We start from the raw sequence: 20,832 nt of genomic DNA, 5'->3' as shown, positions 1-20,832 counted from the left end.
AATCTTGAAGTGGAACTGTGTTGCAAGTACTAGAGTACCAGCCTTGAGCAAAGAAACTCCAGGGACAGTGTTCAGGCACTGAGTTCAAGTCCCAAGACTGACACAAAAAGGAAAACAAAAGCCAAGATTATATCTAATTTTCATGGTGTAAACACTCCTTTCATAGCTCTGGGTTTGATACCACCAACCACTAGAAAGAGATTCTGTGACAGGCTCTTAAAAGTCATTACTAGGGCTGAGCGTTTGGCCTAGCAGTAGAGTACTTGCCTAGCATGCACAAAGACCCAGGTTCGATTCCTCAGTACCATATACTTAGAAAAAAGACGGAAAAGGTGCTGAGGCTCAAGTGGTAGAGCGCTAGCCTTGAGAAAGTCCAAGGACAGTGCTCAGGCCATGAGCTCAAGCCCAAGACTGGCAAAAAAAAAAAAAAAAAAAAAAAAAAAAAAAGCCATTACTAGCCATCAAGCACTTGAAATGTGATTGTAATTGGGGCCCAGACATGAAAGTTTATAAAAGATTAATGAATTTAGTGGAAATGCAGGCCACATGTGTCTACCATAATGCTGTTGCAATAGAATACCAGGATCATGTGCTGCTTTTCTTGGTTGTACTTCTAGGTAAATAAGTCAGAAAGGAAGAAAAGTATTTCCTCATGTTATGAAGGGAACAATTCCCTTTTAGAAGAAAAGATTTCTCTTCCTCCTTAGAAAACAAAACAAAAAACAGAAGAACAATAACAGAGTTAGTTCTGATGAGGTTTATCCTTATTTATGCTACAGATATTGTCAACCTACAAGTATTAGCGTAAGAAACTAGTCCACAAAGGATCAGGAAAAGAATCCTAGATCAAACTCTAAGGACTTTCTGAGCTACTACTTAAAAAGAATTATGTATCCAAATTTATTTCACATGTTAAATTTACATAAAGAACAGCTTTTGGGAGAAATCCATTTACCACAATTAGTCACTTTATACATTAATATTCTATTATTTTCAACTAATGCAGGAGGGAAGATGGTTAATACTGGGCCTAAACTGTGGTTCTGACACAGAAATGGAACAAGTTGTTCTTGGGGTGGGGTGATGCAGAGCTACAAATATGTTTTTAGTGTGTGTGTGTGTGTGTGTGTGTGTGTGTGTGTCTGTGTTTTGAGGGAATCAACATTAAAAACCAGGGGATTTTACCTGCAAATATGGACTTATGACTTCTCTTAAGCAATCATATGATCTTGTCTGCACTTCCCTGCCCATGGGATCCTCAACCAAAATTACAACTAGTCACAAGGGAAGTGGGGGACTGGGAAGAGAGGGGGGGTTCTGGGGTAGCAGGGGGAGGGGAGACCTTGAGGACCTCAGGGGGGAGGGGAGAGGGGGAGACCAAGGAAGAGAGGCGAGAACCTGGCTAGGGTTGGCCAGAATTTCAGGCCAGTCAAGGCACATCATCTGCCATCAAACCTGAAAGATTGCAACTTGAAAGGTAAAGTGACCAAGGAAGTAGCTAAACAGCATTAAGGCAAAGCAGGAGCCTTTCCAACTGGGGCCCTAACTACTACACTGGCCCCCCACTCAGGTAAGTAATTCTACCTTATTGATGCCAACAAATCACTGATATAGCTGAACTGTATCTCCTTCACACAAACACAGGGTATTAGGTTCTCAGTGAGTTTATTCAAAATATGATTTCCCCAGTAAGACTCGACTGATATACACACACATTGTACACTTGTATGCTGTGAAAACAGGGACTAAGCCAGGCACCAGTGGCTCATGCCTTGTAAACCTAGCTACTCAGGAGGCCCAGATCTGAGACTCACAGTTCTAAGCCAACCCCAGCAAGAAAGTCTTTGAGACTTGTTATCCCCAGTGAACCACCAAAAAGCCCAAATTGGAACTGTGGCTCAATTGGTAGAGTGCTAGCCTAGAGCACAAAAGCTCAGGAACAGCACCCTGTCCCTGAGTTCAAGCCCTAGGACACACACAAACACACACACCCCAGGGACACACTGCTGAATGTGGTACCACAGTTTATAATTCTAGCACTAAGGAGGCTGAGACCCAAGACATCAACTCTGATGGACATAGCTACAGACCTTTTCTTGCAGTTCTTCTTGCTCTTTCTTATACTTTTGGATTATTTCCTGGTGTTTTTCTTTTTCAATATCAAGTTCCAGTTTTGCCTCTTCCTTAAAGAGAAGAGCTTGCTCTTGGAATTCAATCAAATGTTGGGCTCTTTCCTTAGCAAGTTCAGTTTCAATCTAAAAGTAACATTAAATACATATAAAATTTATTCTCATACTCCAATTAAAGGATGAAATATTAACTGTTCACTGAAACTATTGAAATTTTTTTTGGTATTAAAAATATTTGAATCTAGAGTGCATGCCAGAAAATAGACCTTGTCCTAAGTATTCTAAAACCTAAGACCTTTCTGAATCTAAAAAGTTAGTAGATAAATTAGGACTATATTATGACAGTTTTCAGAAATACTAAAAGCTGAGTGACTAAATGAGTGACTAAAAAACTAGTCATCTATATGGCAAATTCAGTTCTGGTTGTTCCCCAGCAACACTTAGAGAAACACACACACACACACACACACACATACACACACACACACACACACACACACACACATTTTAAGGTTGGCAGATTAAGTTCAGTTGAAAATTCAGAGGCGATATAAAGTACAAACACTAACTTTTCAAATGATGGAGGATAGAAAGTTTGAGAGTCACAGGTTGTCTTCTTTTTTTTTTTTTTTTCAGTCCTGGGGCTTGAACTCAGGGCCTGAGCACTGTCCTTGGGCTTTCTCGAGGCTAGCACTCTACCACTTGAGCCACAGTGCCACTTCTACAGATTGTTTTTTTAAATGTGTCTGAAGCTGGAAGAATGAGTAAAAGATCCCACAGACAGTGACACATGCTTCACAGTTTCACTCAGACAGGATCAGTGGGACAGAAGTATCTTAGAAATTCCCTGGTTCCATCTTGCACACTGTGTAAATAATAGAAAGAATAAACACAGATTTTAGTTTGAGATGGAACTGAGTTTTCATTCTAAGCAAGTTTACTTGTAAAGTTGGGCAATGGATCTTGAGTTAGTGATCATACCCTCTCAGCAGCACTGGAACTAAATGCCTGGGGCTCAAGTACATCTCCAGAGCTCCTTGTGGGCAGTAAAGGAGAAGTGTCTGTGTGGAGATCTAGCAAGAGCAGGAATGCATTAGTCAGGAAGCAACTCCAGGCACCAACCTTTCAGTCTATCCCATGGAGTTCATACAAACAGCTGTCTGCTCTGCACCTCACACTTCCAGAAGCCATAACTCACTCCATCCCATAGGACTTTCCATCTGAGACAACACTAAGCACTAGGCAGTGTTTCCTTTCCTTGAGCCAACATCTTCTATGTGCTTTCCAACCATTGGTTTTGGCTCTGCCTATCAGAGCAAGACAGAGAAGGAATCTGTGAGCAGGGTGTGGTGGTGTGCAGATGCACCAAGTATTCAACAGACAGGCGAATTGCAAGTTTGAAGACAGCCTCAGCTACACAGAAAGACCCTGCTGTTAGTGACGGAGAGAGAGACACACAGAGAAAGAGAGAGTGGAAGGAGAGAAGAAGGGAGGGAAGGAAGGAGGGAGGGAGACGGAGAATGGGGGTGAGGAGAAAAGGGAGAGCGAGGGGGGAAGAGAAGGAAGGAGAAGGAGGGGGAAGAAGAAGAGGAGGACCGGAACAAGTCCATTAGTACTAGAATCATTCATCTTGTAGTATCCATTTATGGAGCTTAGAGAAGACAGCTCACTTACAGACTAGCTCTAGATTTACACTAGATTATACACTCTAATGAGGTAGCAGTAAACTTGGAGAAACACTGTTCTGATTGTCTAGTAAGAAAAGCAATGAGATGCACCCGCGAGTTTCAGAGTCACACCAGCCCCAGCTGATGTTATTTACTTCAAGGGGTTCCCAGGCAAAGGAATTTGGTTTATACTCATCACAAAAAACTGTGTAAGCTTTCTCAAATTAAATTTAGGGGTTGTCTTGATGAAAGGTGGCTGATGATCTTTTGAAACAGGGCAGAATTGTTCAGATAGGCTGTTCTCTGACTGCTAAAGACCAAGGAAGCCTCAGGTGACAAAAGGAGACTCCTCTGAATGTCAGACCCTTGCATCCACGCAGAAGCCTTCCCCTCATTGGTGCACCATCAACTATCCAGTCATCCCAGCTAACATCTCACCCACTAGCTTTCATCCTTCTTCCCTTACCATGCACATCCAAGCAAAGATGCCCGAGCCTACCCATTCCTCCACCTCAGACCTCCTGCAACTCTGGTCTGCCCAACATCAACCCCTGACAAGCCTCCTTACATCCGTGCTCCACTCCATGCTACACAGCCTTCTCAGTGAACTACTAAAACACCAACACTCCCTACCTGACCTTTTAGATGGGCCACTGCCAGCCTATGTGATACCTGTGCGTGAAGTGACAAACACCCCTTTCCTTAGAATAAGACTATTTCATGCCAGGTGCAGGACTCTGTGAGCAGAGGACAGACTGAGTTCCAGCTCCCTTAGCTCTCTGGCCAGGCTCTGTGCTCTGAACTCCAGCAAGGCCACCTTGGCTCCTTCAACCTGACCTCTGCTTTGCCCATTTATGTTGGCGGGCCCTCAGCCTTGCTGGGTACACAGCAATATTGTTTTTGCATAGACTCATAGCACACATTGAAAAATACATGTCCACAAGTAACTTCATCCCTGTGAAATTTTGTATTTTAATTGTCATTACTTTTTGCTTCATCAATAGACTGGCTTTTCCACTTGAAAAATAGTTTGAGATTTTTTTTTGCCTCCTTTCAAATTAGGCATTTTCATTTCTTGAAGCAAACTTTTTTCCCTTGCATTTTCACCACCAATCCATTTATTCCAGCCAGAAAGTAAGGTTTTGCTATTTATTTGAAATGAGTTCAATTAGTGAAAGTCTAAAATGCTTCTAAATGTAATATCTTGATAATCTATTAAAATGCCTAGATGGAATTGGTCTCTTACACTAAACAGTAACAGTCAAGAAGTAAAGTGATTATTATGTAAGCAGTCTGGTTACAGGAGACTTTTTTAATTACAAATTTTTAACTAGGTAGTGTAACAGCATTATGTATTTGGAACCAGTTTTCAAAGTTCACCATGCACATTAATATTCTCTCTTTGTAAGCACTACTTGAAATCAACAAAGATAACTGACAATTAGTAAATATAGTTATTTAAAAATGTGCCATCCTTGTTGCATGGCAACAATTTGGTCCTATTATGTGCTTTTTATATATTCTAAAATAATTAAACACAGTTACAAACTGCAATCCACTTTTTAAATGTTAAAAGCATTTAAGTTATGAAATTTTTCTAATATGTGTATTATATATTTGAAAAGAGAACATTTCATTCCTATGCAAAGGCACAGTGACCCAAGAAAGAAACTACAATGTCATATTAGTGATTCTGTTTTCTCACAGGAGGACTTTTAGGGAACTTTTATTCAGAGTCTCAATAGCTGACACAGCCAAGACATAATTATCATTCCCTGGCTTCACTAATTTGAATCTTGATTTACTGCTGGCTAAATGATGACATTTATTGCCAAGTCATGTCCTTTCAGCAAAATGAAATGTCCATTTATACTATAGAAATTATACATGCCAAAGGACATTTGCTATATAATTGATCAGAAAGAATGAGAAATATTACATGATATTTTTTTCATCATCAACTAACTGAGTATGAAGCATGAGCACAAAGCTTTCAGATGGCCAGATGCAAACATGAGCTTTACTTCTTGAAGTTGGAAACATGGGGGCAGGGGAATGAACTGGAGTGGTTGATACTGTTTTCCAAGACCTCCTTTCAGGGAAGAAAACTGTATCAGGTGTTCATGTGGACAAACAAAAGCAGGAAAGTCACTCCATTGACTTAAGAGGAAGAAGTTAAGAGTTTCAGACAAGGGAGACACTGTTAAATCTCTATCCTTGTTGATTCCACTGGAGAAATTTCTAATTCAAAAGGTGAACATTTACAGTACCCCATGATATACACTGTCAAACTCATTTTCAAAAGGTAGCTTTACTTTTCAGTCCCATAAAGAGTAAATAGGAAAGACTATTCTACCAGACTTTCACCAAGGTATAAAAAAATTCTAGTAATGGGATGGGTTAAAAGATGTCTCATTTTTTATTACTAAGTTGACTGTCTTCTTTTTGAATTGACAGGGATAGGGGAGATGTGCTCACTTCTGTAGCACATATACTAAAACTGGAATGGTACAGAGAAGTTTGGCATGGTCTCTATGCAAGGATGATGTGCAAAAATTTGTGAAAAAAAAAGAACACTCCAGCTAACTGAATGTACATTAAAATGCATAAGAATTAGAATCAAAGCAGCATGGGGCTTAGCGAAGGAAGGGAAAGGCCTGAGCTACATAACAAAGTATAAACTAGATACCTACAGTGACTTCCTCCACATTCTAAAATTTTCTTATACAGTGATTTTTTTTTTATTATAGCTTTACTGCACACTCTCAGAGGGACAGGAAAGAGGTTTTGTTTGCAGATGGCTGATACGGGTAGGCTATTTTGATGACTGGAAACAGAAGTTGCGAATGTAGACAGAAGTTGTGACTGAGCCAGCCACAATGACTAAAAGGTCTCTGTCTGCTGAGGGCAGAGTGAGGATTCCTGGGGAGGCCACTGCTTGGTGCAGTGACAGAATCTGGGCCTCAGGGGGAAGAAGCAGATGCTAAGTCTAGCCAAACAATCTCAATATCAGTGACCAGCTTCAGTTCTAGAGTAAAGTTTGAGATGTAATAAGAAAACACTGGGCTGGGGCTGTAGCTCAGCAGAGCAGTTGCCTAGCATGTACAAGGCCCTGGTTCACTGCAAGAAATAAACAGAGGAGAAAGCCAGAGCGAGGTACAGAAACACACCAGGGATGAGAAGAGTGGGAGAGGCTGCAGGTCTGTGTAGGGAAGCCCTGGCCACTCATCAATCGTGAAAGACTGCAGCAGGGATCAGCTGATTATCATTGAGATAGGACAGGACCTGAGTGTGAACTCTATAATATTTATTAATACATATTAAATTCTTGAATATTAGATAAAATTAGTACTATTTTAAAAAACATGACTAATTAAAATGATTAAAATAATGCATACTCGTTGTTGAACCTTTGTAGGTAATGGCAAGCTAAATGTTCATTTTACTGTTCCAGAGTAAACATGTCAGAGGTTCATAACTGAAGAACTTTTAAGTCATTTTTCATTCTCTTACATTATGACTAGAGAAGGTATAAGAATTAATATTTCCTTGCTTTTAAGAATGTAATAGAATGTAGATTTTGGTGGGAGAAAAGGAAACATCTGAAAGTTAAAATTTCATTTCTCAAGGAAAACTAAGGGCCACCTTGATTTAATAGGACTTCAAAATGTATGTTTACTTTCTATTTCCCATTACATTGTTAATACTGGGAAATAAATCATCCTAAGAATATCTGGTGCTGGAAATTTGTCTGGATGTTGTTCTGCAAATAGGAGCCTGGAAAGCAGGGGAGCCAGGCACTGGGCCCAGCCGCCCAGTGCAGCCGCCTGGAGTTACCTTCTCCCTCCAGCTGTCATCACTCAGCAGCTTCTGTCTAAGGGTCTCCTGCAGTTGCCCGATGCTTTTCTGGTGGGAATGTAGCATCAGTTCCCTGAAAAGCAGAAAGGCAACACATGAGTCAAGACTCACCCAGGCCTCTTCCAACGCTGAACCTCCTGGTTCTGCATACCCTAGTATGCTTATTTTCATGAGCAATACGAATTGGCTATTATACATTATTTTAGTGGTTAATAGCAAGTTGGACACTTTACTGTATACGTGGAAAGTGTTTTCTTGGGGGGACTTTCTCTTATCAATAAGTTATTTTTATGTGAAATAATATTAACACATGTGGAATCACAAATGTTGTGATATTGTGGGTGGTGGTTCAAAAAATTTTTGATGATTTGGGCCCAGGAGTTTGGTCTAGTGTTAGAGTGCTTGCCTAGCATGTACGAAGACCTGGATTCGATTCCTCAGTACCACATACATAGAAAAAAGCTGGAAATGGTGCTATGGCTCAAGTGGTTGAGCTCTGGCCTTGAGAAAGTCCAAGGACAGTGCTTAGGCCCTGAGTTCAAGCCCCGGAACTGGCAAAAAAAATTGATGACTAAACCAGGTACTGGTGGCTCACACCTGTCATTCTAAATATTCAGGAGGCTGAGATCTGAGGATCACAGTTCAAAGCCAGACTAGGAAAGCCAGCAGGAAAGTCTGTGGGACTCCTATCTCCTGCAAACTACCAAAGAGCTGGAAGTAGAGCTGTGACTTAAAGGGTAGAGTACCAACCTTGAGCAAAAGAAGCTAAGGGAGGGGCTGGGAGTTTGGCCTAGTGGTTAAAGTGCTTGCCTAGCATGCACGAGGACCCGGGTTCGATTCCTTGGTACCACATATATAGAAAAAAGCCAGAAGTGGTGCTAAGGCTCAAGTGGAAGAGCTCTAGCCTTGAGAAAGTCCAAGGACAGTGCTCAGGCCCTGAGCTCAAGCCCAGGACTGGCAAAAAAAAAAAAAAAGAAGCTAAGGGATAGTGTCCAGGCCCTAAGTTCAGAAATTACCAAGACTGGCACAAAAAATAAATTAAAAAAATTTAAAAAGTTGATAACTGCCAGGCATGGTGGCTCATGCCTATAATCCTAGCTACTCAGGAGGCTGCGATCTGAGGATTGCTATTCAAAACCAGCTTGGGCAGGAAAGGATCTGAGAGTCTTATCTCCGATTAACCACTAAAAAATAGGAAGTGGGGCTATGGCTCCAGTGGTAGGGTAGTAGCCTGAGCTGAAGAGCTCAGGGACAGGGCCTAGGCCCAGAGTTCAAGTCCCATGACTCACACACTCACACACACACACACACACACACAAAGTTGATGACTAAATTCTATCAGTAATTTGTTTCTAAAGAAAGAAAATATGCTGGGATACCCCCAACTTCAATGAGTGTTCAGTGTTTGCTAAATTTATTGTTTCTTCTATTGATCTCAAATTCTGATAGAGACAAGCACAGTAATATTAGGAGTTTCATGGAGTACAAACTGTAAGAAATTAGGGAAGGGAGCATAAGTAACATTTGAATATTTTCATTGATGTAAAAGGATTTTTTAAACAAAAACAATAGGGTCTCTCTATATTTTTCAAGCTGACCTTGAATGCATAATCCTCTTGCCTCTGTCTCTCAAGTGCTGGGATTACCGGACATAAATGGGTCTAGAGGCTTAGTGTGTGTTTTTCCAGGTAGAAACAAGGATGAGAGGTCTGTAAGAACATTTGACAGGGGCACTTCGGTGATCAGAACTGACTCCTCCCTCCTTGGGGAGTCTTTATAGTCACTTTCTATGCCACAGTATTTCTCCAGGATTTATACCTTCTTTCCATTCCTGCATTTTCCTGTTCCTAATACCTTCTTCCTGTGCCTAGTATGTTCAGTCTTACCATGAAGGGATGCTGAACTCCACTAAATGCCTTTTCTGTATCTATGGAGAGAAGCTGATGTTTGATCCTCTCTGTTGCTGAGGTATTTGTTTACTGATTTGCATATGTCAAATATCCTACTCCCTTAGATAAATCCTGCTCCATGGGGCAGGGGGAGAGGGGAACCTTTTAAAGCCTACTAATTTGTTGAAGGTTTTCTAATCTGTGACCCGTTGTCTCAAATGTGACTTTCATTTATAACTGCCTATTGGGCATCCCAACCTCATCATAAGCTATCAACACTAAATACTTCACACTTAAAAACCAAATTTACATGGGGCATGTTGACACTGGTCAGTAATCCGGTTAGCACTTCATGAGCTGACACTCATGCATTCCACACCAGCCTAGACTACCTAGTGAGACTAGTTCTAAAACCAACCAAAGAAACACATCCACCATTATCTCCCACCATCCTTCTTTCTTCTATATTCTGGCAGTTTTCAATGGTAAAAACCTTGGGCTTCAATGTCACCTTTGACTTGCCTTTCTCTCTGTTCTGTAGTATGTATTAAACAGAAATAGGTCAGAAAATAAGCATCAACAAGTTAAAAAACTGAAATTATATTGAGTAGCTTTTTGCAACTACAGTGTAATAAAACTAGAAATTAAGGAACATGTATACAAATGTATACACGATACATAAATATATACATGTATAAAAATACATGGACATTATACCACTCACTAGTGAACTAGGGAACTAGTGAACTAGTGGACTAGGGAAGAAATAATCTATTTCTAATAACAAATAAAAAGAAAGAATATACCTAAACCTAAGATATACTCTAAAAATAGTATAACAGGGTAAGTTTGCAGTAATCAATGCCTACATAAAAAAGAATGTCAAATAACCTAATGTTGCATCTCAAGGAATTAAAAATCAATAAAATAAAATACTCAAATGCACTAAAATTAAAAAGAACTTTTTTCAAGAAGGTAAAGAAAATTCATAAACTCATAATTACTCTAAGAAAAAGAAAGAGAATATTCAAATAAAATCAGATAAAATAAGGGGGGCATTACAGCTGATTCCACATAAGTACATAGGCTCACCTGAAAGTTGGGTTCATTTGTGGACACACACATCTCAACAAGACTGAATGATAAAGAAATGAGAAACTTGAATAGAACAATTATAGTAATCAGATTGAATCAGAAATAAAACATCTTCCATTAAGGAAAAGCTCAGGACCAGATGGCTTCACTGCTGAGTTCTACCCAACATTTAAGGAAGTCATACTAATTCTTCATAAACTTTGTCAACATAAACTGGAGAGGAGGGAACTTTCCCCAATACATTTTACAAGGCCAGCATTATTCTGGACCAAATCCAGACAAGAGCACAACAAAACCAGAATGCTATAGGCTCATATTTTTAATAAACACAGATTCAAAAATTTTCAACAAATGATTAGTAGGCTGAATCCAATGGTACTTTAAAAGGTTTATCCCCCCCCCACCCCATGGAGCAGGATTTATCAAAGGGAGTAGGATACTTTGACATATGTAAATCAGTAAGCAAATACCACAGCAACAGAGAGGACCAAACATAGATACAGAAAAGGCATTTTGTGGAGTTCAGCATCCCTTCATGGTAGGACTGAACAAATAAGGCACAGGAAGAACTCATATCAACACAATAAAAGCTAGCTATAATATGTATGATAAGAGGCTGAAAACATTCTAAAAATCTAGAACATAACAAGGATCCTACTTATATTTTAAAAAAACAGCAGTTACATGTTAGAGGAAATAGACTGATTGATGAAGTTTAAAAGTAATTAGATTGTGAGGTAGTAAAAAATATAACTGAAATTAAAAAACATAGTGAATGTGTTTATGAATGCTTAGTCAGTTGAAAAAGCTGAAAGATGAGAATAGAAAATGATAATACAAAATGTGGGTTGCAAACCTTGCAATTAAAAAAAAACAACACCAAAAACAAAACAACACCTCAACACCTAAGATCAACAAAACTAAATTCCCTATCTAAGAACTTCATTTGTAAAGCTAAAGAGAAACAAAGTTACAGAGATCTTAAAAGAAGTTGACTAATTTGACTCTCAACAGAAAAAAAAATGGCAAGAAAAAAACAGAATAGAATATTTGAATTCCTTTGGGAAAATATCACAATCCTAAAATTAAATATTGAAAAAAAGCTATCTTTCAGAATGAAGCAAAAATAAAAACGTATCTGCAAGTTTACCTTGACTCAAGAGCTTCATGTAAAATGGCTTCTAAATAGTCTGGGGTGCTCTCTGCCTGTCTGTGGTGCTCCATGGCTCTCTGTGATGCTCTATGCCTTTCATTCCCCAGGTTTCAAAGGGATTTCCATAATGTTCTGCTTATAGAAAATGTAGCTCATTGCACTCCACTTCATTGGCTACATCTTGACCTAACTTTTTTTTATTATGTGTAATGATCTTGTTTACTAATACTCCTTTTAAGAGTTTGCTGAGGATGGCGGTATAGCTGTTTGTGGTGCCAACTGCTCTCGAGGAAGAGGTAGGAGGAACATGGGCTGGGCAGGCCAAGGAAAAAGAGCAAGACTCTATAAAAACTAACTAAAGCAAAAAAGACTGGAGGAGCCAGAGATAAAGCCTCAGGACAAAACAATAACAATGACAAAGTTTTGCAAGAAGGAATAATGTACAAGAAAGCAAGACAACCAGGAGTTTGGCCTAGTGGTAGAGTGCTTGCCTAGCATGCACAAAGACCCAGGTTTGATTCCTCGGTACCACATACATAGAAAAAAGCTGGAAGTGGTGCTGAGGCTCAAGTGGTAGAGCTTTAGCCTTGAGAAAGTCCAAGGACAGTGCTCAGGCCCTGAGTTGAAGCCTAGGACTGGCAAAAAAAAAAAAGAAAGACACACAAGGAGAGACAGTAAGCAAAGACCCTAGCAATACTGGAGGGCATCTTGGGTGTGTCTCTGGAGAGCTGTGCAAGGCCCCAGATTGCAATCTCTGCATCAGAACTTTATGCTCTGCATTTGCTATCCAAAATTTTCTAAGATTTTTTTTTTTTGTGTGGGGGGATCGGTTGTGGAGCTTAAACTCTGGGCCTGGGCTCTGTTCCTGAGCTCTTCAGCTCAAGGTTTGTGTTCTACCACTTGACCCACCATGCCACGTCCAGTTTCTTGGTGGTTAATGGGAGATAAGGGTCTCATGGATTTCAATCCTCAGATCTCAACCTCCTGAGTAGCTAGGGTAACAAGTGTGAGTCCCAGGCTGGGCTCTGAGTTTGTAAAGCAGGATAGGTCCCCAGGCCTGGCGCCTGACTCCATCGTGACATTGTTCATGTCACCTTCTCTGTGCCCTGGGCTGCTCCAGCCCCCTCCTGGCCTTCACGTGGGCCTGACATCCTCTCCACTTCAGTGCATGCAAGTCCTGGTATTATATGTGAAATTATAAGCTCTCATTCTTTTTTTTTTATTTTTTGGTTAGTTGTTGTGGGGCTTGAGCTCAGGGTTTGGGTATTATCCCTGAGCTCTTTTGTTCAAAGACACTGCTCTAATACTTAAGCACTTCTGGCTTTTTGTAATCAATTGGAGAAATGGTTTCATGGCCTTTCCTGCCCGAGCTGGCTTTTGATCTGTGTTTCTCAGACCTCAGCCCTCTGTGTAGCTAGGATTCTAGGCATGAGCCATGAGTGCCCAGTTGCTCCACTTTTCTTGATTAGAATTGGATGGACAGTAGTGATACATACAGAGATGATTGCATGTGTGAAAAAGAGCATCTTGACTTTCAAAGTGAAAGCTGCATGTATGCAGTATTTCCATGAAAGTGCTCAAATGCAAATCATCTTACAAAACCATTTTGAGACAGTGACAAAACAATTCTTGCATGGGAAGGAAATTAAAAGAGAAATGATGATGTGGGACTTGTGTTAAAAATAGAGAGGAATTCTGAGGAATAAGATTCATTATGAGAGTCAGTCCATGCTATACAAAGCTGAAGGTATGCAGCTGTTTAGGTATCTGCCTGTCTCTTCAGGACCAGTTCTGAGATGCTGATACTTTGAAATAATAGGAAACCAAAATATGAATTTTACTCAGAGTCAGATAGAGTACCGGGAATTTGTGCTTTTAAAGCAAGTCAGCAGTTCTCCAAACCTAAAGAGAAACTATGAGGAGCTTCACATTTTCAAATCCTGTAAGTAGCTCCTTAATTAGAATTAAATTCATTTCCTTCGATCCATCTATTAGCCAATATATCAGTGCCTTCTATGTGTCAAGTATTGTTTTAGACTGGAGGGATACTTGTCATTCTCTAGAAATAAGTGAACACAATGCCCACATTCTTAGAGAAAACAATGACAGAACAGTGAAAGTCTCTCCCAGGTGACATGAGTCACAGTGGCTGAGCCAGCCACTGTGGCTTATGCAGGCCTTGAGTCTCTGCGGGAAGTCACGCTGCCTCATTTTTTGCACAGATTCAGTGGGAGCTCCTCTGCAATCTCAGCAGATTGTTTTTCTATTAACATTTTTGAGTTAAATAGGCAAAGTAGGACAGACTTGCAATTAAGAATATTCATTAAAATGTTTAACTTTAAAAATTCTTAGACCAAAAAGAAAATGAGAACTTATTTACATGCAAAAAATCTAATTCCCTTAATTATAGCTAAAACATAACTTCAAACAAATGCCAAACCATAATGCCAAAATAACAGATTTAAATTCTGCTCCATGAGTTGTTCTTTTAGCGACGTCTTCACATTGTCAATCAAAGAGATAATTTTGATCGTGCCACAAGCCCTGCCTGAACCAAAGAGGTGGGTGTGAGATATACAAGAAGCTGGGGACACAGTTGTTCTCAGAGCTCACGACAGAAAGCAAATTCTTAGAAGAAAACAATCTGATTAAGTTTAATTGTTTTAGTACTTAAAAATCCTTCATTTAGTAATGCTCTAAAAGCAACAGAACAGCATCTCTTTGCCTCTACATTCTTTGCTAACTTCGGTAAAGTAACAAAACACAAGTTTTTGTTGTTGTTGTTGTTGTTGTTGTTTTTTTGCCAGTCCTGGGCTTGAGCTCAGGGCCCGAGCACTGTCCTTGGACTTACTCAAGGCTAGAGCTCTACCACTTGAGCCTCAGTACTATTTGCGGCTTTTTTCTATGTATGTGGTACTGAGGAATCGAACCTGGGTCTTCGTGCATGCTAGGCAAGCACTCTACCACTAGGCCAAACTCGCGGCCACAAGTTTTTGTTTTTTTTTAATTTTACAATGTGGTTGTCAATGTTTCTATTCTGTGTCTGACCTGGAGTTGCAGCTGTTCTTCTGACTTTGCTGAGGCAGTAGAGAAGACACAGCTCACATTTCTGGCATGAACAGAAGGGTCCCTAGCCAGGAGAGGGGACACCAGGGGCACACTGTCTTCCCTTCAGGGCTGGGGTCTTCTGAACACTTGGTGCTCCAACAGGCTCAAGGGAGAGAAGATACACATCACCTCTCGGAATAGACCAAACAGCCCATCCAGTGAATACGGAGGAGAGTGTGCTAGTGGGTAGATGGATAAGTGAAGTGGAAGACCCAACATCTGTCTTCATCAGTTATGAGCCCAAAGTTTAGCTGTGGTTCACCTGTTTCCATGTAGGAAAAGTGGAAAATGACACCTGCTTTGTAGGTGTTGGCCACCACTGTAGTACCTTTGTGCAGGTTTAAAAATGGCTGTTGAATTAATAAAAGTGCTTCCTGTGTCTGGGGGCAGGCAAGGACCATGGTCCCCTAGCCCAAGAAAGTGCACCCCTCCTCCTGCCAGCTGACTGCCTGTCTATGAGCTCCCCCTACCCTGAGGGGCACCCTGCACGGGCCAAGTGAAGACAAGCACTAGAGGACTCTGATGACTGTGCAATCGGGAATTGTGTGAGAGAGCTTGAGACATAAATGGGAAGATCGGGAGAGAAACAAAGGGAGAAAGATTCACCATATTTACATAGTATCTGGCACATAAAAATGCTCAATGCCTGTGCCTTTCATGCATGATATCCAGCTGATTTGAATCTTTTAGACTCAGGGTTATTATCCTGGCATCAGTTATTAACCTACATTACAGGTGGAAAGGTCCCACAAGGTTAATGGTAGGCACAAGTAAATTACCCAAGTTACCCAAAGCATAAGCTTGATTCCTTCATTCCTTCATACATTCAGTCAACCAATATTTATGTGCTAGGGTCTAGGAAACAGAAGAGACCACCACAGACAAAATGTGGGCATGGCTTGGAACGGGAAAAGGGGGATGTTTATGTCTAATTGAAAAGCCACAATCCTACAGCTGTGCCAAGGGCCTCTTACTCTTCACTGTGTAACAGACATCACTTCAGTCACTGGAGCACCACCGAAGGGAAAGTGAGGTCCCACCTGTTCCACACAGATGAAGAGACAGAGAGTAAAGGATCAGGGGCAAGGATATAAGGAAAGGAAGAAGGAAAAGAAGAGGAAGCGAGAGGGTGTCCTGTGGTACGGCTGTTCCCTAGAAGCTGACCGAAGCTGCCTTCTCATCTGGTACTCATACCAGAGGGACAGCCAAACATACTGATTCAAATGAGTGCTGTTTCAGAGCGACCTTGCAGAAAGCCTGGCACTTTTTTACTGATACAACTGAGCCTCAATACATTTATGAAACTCCCTGCCTCAGACTGCAGTTAGAGGCAGACACTAATTCCAAATTGCAGTCATAATTATGGTCATAACTAGAACTTGAAAAAGTGATGAAAGGAAGAGGAAAAACAAGTAGAACTCATCATATGCTGAGAGTACAAAATAAGCATTCCTGGCCGTATAGCAAATAATTTTACTAATAATCAATAAACAATTGCTAATTTAAAAAGATGTAAGCAGAATAATCTTTTTTTTTTTTTTTGGTGCTGCTACTGGGACTTGAACTCGGGATCTTGAACTTTCAGACTTTTCTGCTCAAGTGGTATTCGGCCACTTGAGACCCTAGTCCATTGTTTTGCTGGCCAATTAGCAATAAGAATTTCATGGATTTGTCCGCCTCTGAACTCCTGAGTAACTAGGAAGCAGCAATGAGCCACTAGGACCCAGCTAGAAATAGTCTATTAAACACTAACAGATTTTTTTAAACCAACAAAACAAAGTTTATGTGATTATCAGATGTATTTTGAAAAGGATTAAAAAGGAAAGAGCCAAGACATACTAAGCTAAAGAAAATTAAAGGAAAGAAGGCAGAGTTGAAAAGTTATTACAGACCGGATTAATTTAAAGATAAATAACCGGATAAAAATATTTTGGGAGACTGGGCCCATATGCTGCTTGACATCGCTAAAGGAGATATCTTTGCTTGTGACAGATTCTCAAAGAGATTTGCTGAAAAAGGAGGAGGAGTGGACAAGTAGGAGTCAAGAGAAAGGAAGAGGGATAAAAAAGGGTCTTCTATACCTTTCTGTAAATGATATTTTTTTCTGTTGAAAGCCAAAGACTTCAGTAACCATTTTCCAAATGTGTGAATGCGAGTTTCACACATGGTCTATCTTTTCTCAATAGAAATCGAACACCAAATGCAATCTGAATTCCATCTCTGCTGTCACTACTTGTGGAGTTTCAACAAATGACTTTTTTTTTTTTTGGCCAGTCCTGGGGCCTGAACTCAGAGCCTGAGCACTGTCCTTGGACACTTTTTGCTCAAGGCCAGTGCTCTGCCACTTGAGCCACAGTGCCACGTCTGGCTTTTTCTGAGTATGTGGTACCAAGGAATCGAACCCAGGGCTTTGTGCATGCTAGGCAAGCACTCTACCACTAGGCTAAGCTCCCGGCACCTCAACAAATGGTTTTGTCAATGTGACTTCTGGTTTCATGACTTGAAAATTAGGTGATGAAATACAATGACTACAGGTGAAATAAATCTTTAATCCTGAACGTGAAGGTTAGTATAACACATGGGACATGGATGTTTTGAATATATATGGAATATTGACTTAAGCATAAGATATTTTGTGAGACTGCACCTTTCATTTCTCAGGGTTACAACTTCTTCCTTAGTCTGATTCAGAAGACTTTTGGCTATCTCTAGTTCATTTTCTGCATGGCTAGTTCTTCTTTTCCAGTCATCTTCTTGCTTTTCTTTTGCAGACAGCTCTTCCTGTAAAGTTTTATACATTTGTTGACAAGATATTAAAGAGTCTTCTTTTTCTTTAAGTAGCCTACTGTGCCTAAAAAAAAGAATAGAAAAATAACCCTGCCAGCATGCTTTAGATACTATGATCTTACACTGTGAGTTTATACTTCTACAGATAGCTCACTTAAATTACAGACTGTAACTGTACTTTTAAAATGAAAGCTGTTGAGGACACAGATAATTTTGTGATGTTAAATTTTCTATCTGGGCACAGGCAAGAGCAATGAACAATACCAAGTCATTAAAAATCTGAGCTAGGGGTTGAATATGTACATAAGAAAATTCAAAAAGTAAAGTGCATTTAAAATAAAACAGTATTAACATATGGTTTCAAATTCAGTATTAAAATACTAATAAAAATATTTTGCAATATATACCGTGACTCAGAAATGATGGTTTCAAACTTCAATTTTCTGAGTTCTCTTTGACAGTTGTCAGCTTCATTAGATTTATTCCTAAAATAACAAAAAGATGCCAAATTACTTAAAGTGTTAATTTTTTCTGAATCATAGATTTTCTCAGCATCTTCAACTATGATTCCTTTAAAGAAATGAACACTCAATTCACTTCAATCAAGGCAACATTAGCTTTGACCACAATTCTTTGTATCTAAATAAAGAATTCTAGACATTAAAAACAAAAGCAAAGAAAATCCTATCTAAAGGTATGGGAAAGTAGCCAAGAGAGGATGTTTCTTAAGGAAACTTGGTCCTTGACTGAGGTGCTAGCATAGAATCAGGTTGTTTTTAAATTATTTTAAGGAGCCTGAGGGCAGGTCCCAGGGTGCACTACGCAGAAGAATGTAAACTCTGGTAGAAAACTCTTGTCTTTTTGGTCCAAACAATCCTTATTGTTTGGAGCAACCACAGCTGCTGGAAAGTGAAAGGTTACCCCTGAAGAGATTACATATATATAGATACACACACACACATATATATACACACATACATACATATACATATATACACATGCATATATATATGCATGAGGTCCTAAGTTTTTTAATATATATAATATACAAGCATGAGGTCTTGAGTTATATATTTAATATTATAAGACACTATAACTCTTGGCTTGCACATATATATATATATGTATATACACATACATACACATAGACATATATAAAACACCTCCTTTGAAGCAGGATACAGGTGAGTATCACCATGCCCAGTCTAAATACAAATTCTATTGAGCTCTGAACTCCAAGTGCACAGTGCAGATCCCAAGAAGCCTAAAGATGAAAGAACTAAACTGAGGCTGAGCTGCTGTCCTTGACATGGAGTTTGGAGTTGGAGGTCAACCAAGTTAACCAATTGCTTAAAGCGACACTACATCCAATGCAGTAACATTTTTTTCTTTTTGCCAATCCTGGGGCTTGAACTTAAGACCTGAGCACTGTCCTTGGGCCTTCTCAAGGCTAGAGCTCTACCACTTGAGCCACAACACCATTTTCAGCTTTTCTATTTATGTGTCACGGAAGAATCAAATCTGGGTCTTTGTGTGTGCTAAGCAAGCACTCTACCACTAGGCAAAACTCCTGGCTTCCCAATAGCATTTTTACAGAAAAATAATAGAACTAGAATTTCTATGACATAAGATTTACAATGTTTAGAATGTAGCAAAATTATTTATCATATAAAGGAACAAAAACATATGACCCATTCTCAAGAGAAAGATGAACTATACTCTGCTGGGGCCAGCCGGCAGCGAACCAGGATTCCTGAAATAGGGGGCAGGGACTAGGAAAAAAATAGAAAAGAGACAAACAGATGGGATTCGGGAGGACCACAGCCCAAGTCAGCAGCCCAACAAGGCTGTGAGCTTAAGACTGCAGCCCTGTTTATTTCCAAATCAAGGCTTATATACTTTCTTGAAACCAGGGAACTGCCAGGTGTTACATTCATATGGTAAATCTCAGATCAGTTAAACCAGGGAACTGCCAAAAAACAATAAAGCAATAAATCAAAGAGATCAGAAAGTTCACAATACAATGTAGCTTCAGAAGTTCCTAGGCATGGCACCAGCTCACTTCTTAGTGAGGTTATCTTACTCTGATGTGCAGATTCAAGGGACAGCCTGGCTCCACACTCTGGCTCCCAGCATCTCCCTAGCTTCAGAAGTTCCTAGGCATAGTGCTACACATGACAGCTCACTTCTTTGTGTGGTTATCTGATGCAGATCAAAGGACAGTTTGATTCCACTCTGGCTCCCAACAATACTCAATCTGGCTTCAATTGAAAGGCCTTTGTACAACTTCTTAAAATTAAAAATGTATCTTCTCTAGACTTCTTATGAGCTGAACAGAACAACCCTCCTCTATTAAATTAGTTGAAAATCATAAGTGATATCTGGCCCAAGTGATCAAATTGAACGTCACTAGGAGGAAGGTGGTCATCACATGCTTCTAGATGTGTCACAGAAAGAAAGACACGTCACCACTGTGGGAACCTGGAAAGCAATGGTCCGAAACGTGGCACACTGACCCATGTGTCATTTTAAATTGAGGACTCTTGGCCAACAGCAGGTTCTGGAAGAGACTTTCCCTTTGCTATTCTCTTATCTACTTAAGGACTAGACCTGCCAAAGAAGGAATAATTACCTTTCTTTCCTCCTGTGAGTTTTCATTAACTAAATCTGGACACATTTTGTCACAAGCTACTGTGACATCCAATTCAGTTCACAAAGCGAATTATTTACTAGGACGTTGTCTCTATCCTCCTGTGTGCAGGGACAATGCTGTAAAGGGTATCATTGGTCAACTGCTAAACTGAAATATGGGTGTGAGATTAAAGTAGTATATGTAAATTTATGACCCTGATTAGTCAACTGTGGTTATGTAAAATATCACTGTCATGAGGTAAAAGGCCAAATCCTCAAATAGCTCAAGAGAAAAACTCGTGTGTGTGTGTGTGTGTGTGTGTGTGTGTGTGTGTGTGTGTGTGTATGAGAGAGAGAGAGAGAGAGAGAGAGAGAGAGAGAGAGAGAGAGAGAGAGAGAGAGAGAATGCTTTGAGATTGAACAGCTCCATCATAAATCCCAAACTAAAAGTCGGATCACCTTTAATGCTTATTTTACATCATCAGTCATGGTCATATATGCTAGGGAGCTTGCCA

At 40.0% G+C, this 20,832-nt stretch overlaps 1 protein-coding gene and 1 non-coding gene across 6 annotated transcripts in view; one reads left to right on the top strand and one right to left on the bottom strand.

Moving 5' to 3' along the window:
* Lekr1 (leucine, glutamate and lysine rich 1) overlaps positions 1 to 20,832 on the bottom strand; it is a 111,865-nt gene that overhangs the window by 12,163 nt on the left and 78,870 nt on the right. For all 5 annotated transcript variants that reach the window (XM_090338104.1, XM_090338094.1, XM_090338077.1 and 2 more), the window contains 4 exons: positions 18,094 to 18,171; positions 17,547 to 17,750; positions 7,634 to 7,727; positions 2,091 to 2,255 (listed from right to left, as the gene is read on the bottom strand). In XM_090338104.1, the coding sequence (XP_090194230.1) occupies positions 2,091 to 2,255; positions 7,634 to 7,727; positions 17,547 to 17,750; positions 18,094 to 18,171 (541 nt within the window). The remainder of the gene's footprint in view (positions 1 to 2,090; positions 2,256 to 7,633; positions 7,728 to 17,546; positions 17,751 to 18,093; positions 18,172 to 20,832) is intronic.
* LOC150068442 (U6 spliceosomal RNA) lies at positions 6,267 to 6,375 on the top strand. Its single transcript, XR_016538460.1, has one exon. It is a non-coding gene; the product is annotated as a U6 spliceosomal RNA (small nuclear RNA).

Source organism: Megascapheus bottae, chromosome 1 (genome assembly GCF_031878675.1).
Source record: "Megascapheus bottae isolate mThoBot1 chromosome 1, mThoBot2.hap1, whole genome shotgun sequence".
In the NCBI taxonomy this organism is placed as follows: Eukaryota; Metazoa; Chordata; class Mammalia; order Rodentia; family Geomyidae; genus Megascapheus; species Megascapheus bottae.
This window is presented reverse-complemented; position numbering and strand designations above follow the sequence as displayed.